Raw genomic sequence first — 6,454 nt, forward strand, 5'->3', positions numbered from 1 at the left:
ATGTTCCTTGAGGTGCTTCAAGCTTGAATTGTGGTATTATGTTGAGACGTAGTGAGATATGCAATGAATGTTCGAGTGTAGTGAATAGTGAACTAAGAATGGCTTGATTCCTGTTTAGGGTATGTAAGCAGTCTAACGAGGAGGTTAGATGCAGCCATAAAGCATACGAAAATTACTACGCAATTCGAATCTTGATTTGTGCTTTGCCATATCCCAGGGACGGAGTATGTTAGAGATATGGGTATTTGGTGACGTCACGTGTCGATTCTAGACGTATCTTATAACTTCTTCATCTTCATCAACAACAAAAGGGAAAGAATTTTCATTGGAAATCAGAAGAGCGATGATAATTTGGACTCCGTTTACTTACCACATACACAAGTGAATCGGAGTTTTCATGCTCATCGCAACCAAAATTCACAACGGGAAAGGTGGAACGAATGCTAGGTTAGAATCCAATACTGGTCAGCCAATGTAGTCCAAATAACTAATCTTATCTCACATTCTTTAGTTATGACATTCGTAACAAGCACCTAGCATTGCTGCAACTTATCAGAGCAATTTTTGTGAACTTTCTTTAAAACAATTAGCGTCCAAATTACTAACTTAGGCAATCAAAAGGCTAATGATCCGTAAAATAGATATATCATCAATTCAAGAGCATTATAACTCAATTCTAACATCTTAATATAACTTTATAACATTTATAACAAACAGAAGAACACAGCATAGAGAAAAAATATTGAGCGAAAAATAAAATAGCAGGAACCTATAAAGATCTTAAATCACAACTCAACTGCATGTGCAGAACTATAATTTTGCCCCATAAGACGGATAAAACAGAGAGGGCCTTACTGCTGAGCACACTGCACCCGTGGCATTGACTCTTCATCATCTTCATCATCTTCATCATATGCCTCCCGATACTGCTGTCTTGGTTTACGCCTCATCTCATCCTCAATGTTGACATCATGCAAGGTGGTTTCCTCACACTTATCCAGCTCCATGTCAGTCAACTTCTTGCTATGCCTGGGGTCTAGTACTGTCTGCAACTTTTGGGATTGATGAGGAGGAAGAATCCCAGAGTCTGGAAACTCTACATTGAAGTGGATGTAAAGCTTGCCCTTTATGAATGGCCTCTGGTGATGAGGCATGCCCTCATCATTGATTGCTTTTGATTGACCTGCATTGGAATAAAAGTTAGATGATCCGTAATGGACAAATTTGAAGCAATGAATATCGAAGCAATGAAAATTACCAGGCTTGATGACTTCTCCGGGATTTGATTTGACAAGTAGCTGCCTACCATCAAGATGGGTCAATGCAAACTGGAATCCACAAAGAGCCTCAGTTAAATTGAGAGTGTGCTCTACGTAAAGATCATCAAACTTTCGCTTGAACTTGGCGTGCTCCTTGAGTTGCAATACAAAAACAATGTCTCCAGTAATTGTATCAGGCTGCAAACAATAAGCAACAATTAATACACAAAAATTTCATTAAAGACAAAACTTTCAAAGGCACATTGGAAATATATGGCAGGAAATTAAAATGGTCAAAGACATAATGCTGCCCTTTCAAAAGACGAGGCTTTCATAAGAACAATGAAAGTTAATGACAACATATTAGACTGGTCAAAGACATAATGCTGCCACCTCTTGAAATAGGAAAGAGATCCTCTCCGGATCTCTTCCACCAAGGCCACCGGATCAAGTGGTCCGGGCCGTTGAAATTTCATCGAATGGCCAAAAATTATTATAGCTTTTAAGGGAAATAGGTGGGCCGTTGGATGAAATTTCAAAGGCCCGGATCACTTGATCCGGTGGCCTTGGTGGAAGAGATCTGGAGAAGATCTCTTTCCCTTGCAATAATGATGAAAACCTAACTTACAGCTTCATCAGCCTGTCCCTCGAACAAAATTTTCTGACCGTGCTCCATCCCTTTCTCCACGTGCACATCCATCACCTTCTTTTCTTGAGTAATCTTCTTACCTTTGCATGGTGGGCATTTATCTCTCTCACTGATGACTTCACCTGTAACAATGACAGATGTTTATAATAAGACGAAACCCATTATGCTGAAGTGAGATATGCGAAGCATGCTTTTTAGTTTTAGTACCGGAGCCTTGGCATTCAGGGCAGATATGTTGCATCTGTTGAATCATGCCCAATCCAATTGACCGTGTTGTAATCTTTATTCCAGTACCATGGCATCCATAACATCTCCCTGAGTTTCCGCTCTTCGAGCCTTTCCTGGAAACCAAGGGAAGCAGTTTAACTACCCTAGTCATCCCAAAATCCTACACAGAGTACTATTTTATCCCCAGTACTAGCAGTATCTGTTGTTATTGATAAAGGAAAGGCAACTTCGCATATCTAACCGCGAGACATAGCCAAAGTACCTTACTTATCCTATAAAATGTTGGCAACTACTGTCCAGTGAAATGCCACATTTTTTTCGTTTAACCACTGGTTCTGTCTATGCTAGCATCCTGTGTGCAATTGGGAACAGAGATTGCACAAGATGTAACAAAATGTGAGACCGTCATATTCTTTAAATATAAGAACAGCTGGAAGTTGAGAACTTAACAACCAAATCTCCCCTCCCCCACCGAAAGGAAAGGAAAAAAATGAAAGAAAATTGCTTCTTGTGGGTAGGAATCAGTTTGAAGCAAAAAAGATAGTAAAGAACACCACGCGATTTTGGTTAAGCCACTGCCTCAAACTAAAAACAGAAAAAACGAGTGACAAATAGAGGCATACCCTTTACATTTTGTACACAAAATATTCCGAGAAAGAGAGAGTTTTTTTGTTGTGCCATTATACAAGTCCTCCAAAGAAACCTTTAAGGTATGCACCACATCTTCACCTTGCTTCTGCCTTCTTACATGTGAACGATAGCCTGCAAGATCAGATCATCCAGAAGGCAGTAATCAGCACAGAACATTTCAACAATAAAATAACCAAAAACCAAATGTAAAAGGTCAATGAGCAGAAATCAGCGGCTAGCACTCACGGGGATTGAGAAACGTTTCAAATAAATCAAATGGATTATGCGAGGTACTACCACTTCCCGCTCCCTCCTTAAGACCATCTTCACCGTATTCGTCATAGATTTCTCTCTTTTCTGGATCACTGAGAACTTCATAAGCTTGACCTAATTCCTTGAACTGGTTCACAACCCAGCAGACTAAGGTAAAATTGAAGAGAAATAATTACAGTAAAAGGAATATCACAAGTTCAAGAGCCATGTCAATGGCATAAAAAGCAAAGCCAGTAATTATATAGAAAATATTGCTTACATATGTGATCACTTGAATGTAACATTATTAAAATCATACACTGCAAAACTAATGGAACAGAAGACTGAGAGTGCATAAGTTCATAATCAGAGCAACTCTACTGACATAATAAGTTTCTAAAGCTTTGATCTCAACAAACACATCAAAAACTTTTAGATATGATAATGAGTCAAAAGAAATCGTTCAAAAATTTATCACAACAATGTGTCCATCCCAGACACTAGTAAACAATTTTCAAGGAGGGTGGCTAATGATTGCTCATTAAAAAGAAGGTAATGGAGCACCATTTTCCAAAAAAAAGGCTTTGAGTAAATGTCGTCTAATTTTTTAAGGCTTTCGCTATATCACATCCATTTACAAACATTTCAAAATGTCAAGCCTTGTGTACCTGACACAAATCCCATGAAAGTGGTCAAGGGCATAATTTAGTACCACAGAACGGACACTTAATAGGGCACTTTTAGTTCCACAAACAGTATCCAATAATGCCTCCGCATGGAAATATGTCACATGTACATGTTGCATAAAATAAAGAAAGAGGAAGTGTTTTGACCCACCTTCTCAGGATCTCCACCTTTGTCTGGATGATTCTTGATAGCAGCCTTCTTATATGCCTTCTTGAGCTCGTCTGCACTTGCACTTTTAGGCACACCAAGAACCCCATAATATTTGGTGTTATCACTCTTCCTTGCAGCATGGCCAAAGCCGCCAAACATGATTGAAGCACTTAAATACTGCAGCTACAGCAGTAGGAGAAAATTTGAGAATTAAAACTCCACAAAATATACAAGTATCAACTCAAAATTGGGAATTATAGTATGTACAGGAATTCAGAATAAGTAGCTGAAAATGGTACCAACTAGATGGAACAAATCAAAGAATATAGATAGCCAGACATGCATACTATTAGAGATGTGCATAGAAACGCCAGATGTATATGGGATGAGAAAAAAAGTAACTCCAAAACATAAATACATGCACGGAGAAGCTTGTACTGAAACACAAGTAAAAAGTAAATGCTGATTGCAGGTCCACAACTCAGCCAGAATACAGGCAAGTCCATTTCCCAGTCAAAAACAAATTTACACTCACCCCTACCTCCCAACGGTCACCGTACTAAATTTTGGAGCTTCAGTCACCAATATCATAATTCATAAAGCTCAGTCACTTGCACAATCTCAAAGTTTGCTTTTACTAAATCAAATAATAAAGCAGTTCAAAAACACTTGAATGTGCATCCAGCTCCATGATGGAAAAAATTTAAACACCACCTTGTTGCATCCCTTTTTTATGTCCTGTATTTCCACTTGAAGTTTCTAGCAAAAACTCTTGACCCACTACCCATTTAGTGAATCTGCTACTGAATATACAAGGTTTATTATTTTGCCTAAAAAGCAGTTTCGATATTTTTATTACGTATCTATAAAACAATACTAGAAATTAGAAGATAACTCTCTACAGCCCAATGAACAAGTACACCCTCAAGAATTAATATCAAGCACCAGGAGGCTTCATACAAGTGTTATTGTTTAAACCTCGCTTATGAAATAAACTGTCCTTGACTAAAGTATTGAGGTGTGCGAGACAATGGTGATTTGGTCAAGTTATAGACGCTAGTCACACTACATATAAGCTATAGCTCAATACTTGATTAAGTTCACCCTTAACCAATTATTTTCAAAATCTAACCTATAAATAACAACTTGATTGTTCTCCCAATTACCTGATAAAAACACATCTTCGACATACTTTCGAAGCTGTGAGTTATTAAATTCCACTGTAAACCACTCCGATGAACTCTTTTTGCACCAAATTAACTAACTAGATTAACATCATAACTTCACCAAAATCCACCTATAAAAATGCAGCCCAGAAGGACCCAATAATAAATTGATAATCAAGAACCCGATAACCGATTATCCTCAAGCAACAGAAAAAGCATAAATCCTATACCAAATTAGAGTTCTACACAACCGTAATTGGACTTTGAATAATCTTAAAAATATATATATATATATATATATATATATATATATATATATCAAAACTTTAATAACTCTCATATGCAATTGATCATCTTGCATAAAATTTTAAATATAAATTAAATTAAATTACCACAAAATTAAAATACCAACTACATGTGAATCTACTAAGTCAAATTCAGTAAAAAAAAAAAAGTGAAAAAAATTAACTTCAGCAACTCAGATCAAAGAGCAATGAGAAAATCTATAAAATTTACAGAAAATTGAGAGAGGGACAGAGATACCTTCAGCTAGGTTTAGATTTTAGAGAGAGAAAGTTTCAGTCTTTGAGGAGCAAAGAGAGAAGAGAGAGCAGGGTTCCCTCTTCACAAAGGATTAATACTATCGTTGACGACTATAAGCGTGGGGGAGGGGAAATTACTATTTCCACACTTGGATGTTTCTTGCTAGTAGCCAAAATGTGGCTGGAAATAGCATTTCCATCGAGAAAGGGAAAGGGCGCCGGGAAGTAGTTTAAGAGCAGCTCCAGCGGAGCCTTTTGCCCGATGGACCGGCGACTTTGAAGACCCAATAGCCCAGCAACCTTCTCCAGCCCAGAGGGCGATTGGGCGCTGGGGTGGGGGCCGAGTGAGAGGCACTCGGTCGGCTCGAATTGGTGTTCCAAGAGCCCGAGGTTGATGTCAGCCACGTTTTAAAATTAATAAAAAATTAAAAAAATTAAAAAAAAAAGTAAAAATTAAAAAAATGTAAAAAATTAATAAAAAATCTGAAAATTAAAAAAATTTAAAAAAAATTGATTTAATTTTTCTATAAATATGTTATCATTATCTTCTAACTTACACCATAATTTTATATTTTCTCAGATACTTTGGGTTGTAATTTCTTATTTAATGACACGTGGTACAATGAGACCGATTAAAAATCCTATCCGAAATTACAAATAAAATTATTTTTTATTTTTTATAAAATAAAAAATATTAATATTTTATTGCATATTGCCATGGTTATTCAGTTTAGAGATGGAGATTCAAAAGGTAATTACTATTCATTAAAGACAGTTACTGTTTATTGAAGAGGATTGAATAGGAAGTTGCCCTAAGGGGCCTTCCTCACGTTGGAGTTGCTCTAAAGTTACTTGCAGGTCATGTGGTTGCTTTTCTGGTAGCAAATTGGC

At 37.1% G+C, this 6,454-nt stretch overlaps 1 protein-coding gene across 2 annotated transcripts; it reads right to left on the reverse strand.

The window, feature by feature from the left end:
- Window positions 1-626: 626 nt before the first annotated feature.
- Window positions 627-5,942, reverse strand: LOC137733889 (chaperone protein dnaJ A6). 2 transcript variants are annotated; one of them, XM_068473095.2, is made up of 8 exons: window positions 5,565-5,942; window positions 3,856-4,038; window positions 3,013-3,166; window positions 2,760-2,898; window positions 2,116-2,249; window positions 1,888-2,030; window positions 1,259-1,457; window positions 627-1,183 (listed from the first exon to the last, which is right to left on the reverse strand). In XM_068473095.2, exons 2-8 carry the CDS (start codon window positions 4,012-4,014, stop codon window positions 852-854), a joined length of 1,260 nt encoding a protein of 419 aa, XP_068329196.2. In that variant the 5' UTR covers window positions 4,015-4,038; window positions 5,565-5,942; the 3' UTR covers window positions 627-851. The 2 variants fall into 2 exon arrangements, with proteins under 2 accessions (XP_068329196.2, XP_068329197.2); XM_068473096.2 differs by having other exon boundaries at window positions 3,856-4,032; window positions 5,565-5,929.
- Window positions 5,943-6,454: the final 512 nt, after the last annotated feature.

The sequence above is a fragment of the Pyrus communis genome, chromosome 7 (genome assembly GCF_041283825.1).
Source record: "Pyrus communis isolate YQ-2024b chromosome 7, ASM4128382v1, whole genome shotgun sequence".
Classification (NCBI taxonomy): Eukaryota; Viridiplantae; Streptophyta; class Magnoliopsida; order Rosales; family Rosaceae; genus Pyrus; species Pyrus communis.

Coding starts and splice junctions, on each gene's coding strand:
- LOC137733889 (XM_068473095.2), bottom strand. CDS start 4,014: ATGTTTGGCGGCTTTGGCCATGCTGCAAGGAAGAGTGATAACACCAAA. Junction 2,899..3,012: donor TGAAACGTTTCTCAATCCCC/GTGAGTGCTAGC, acceptor CTGATCTTGCAG/GCTATCGTTCACATGTAAGA. Junction 1,184..1,258: donor CGGAGAAGTCATCAAGCCTG/GTAATTTTCATT, acceptor ATTCCAATGCAG/GTCAATCAAAAGCAATCAAT.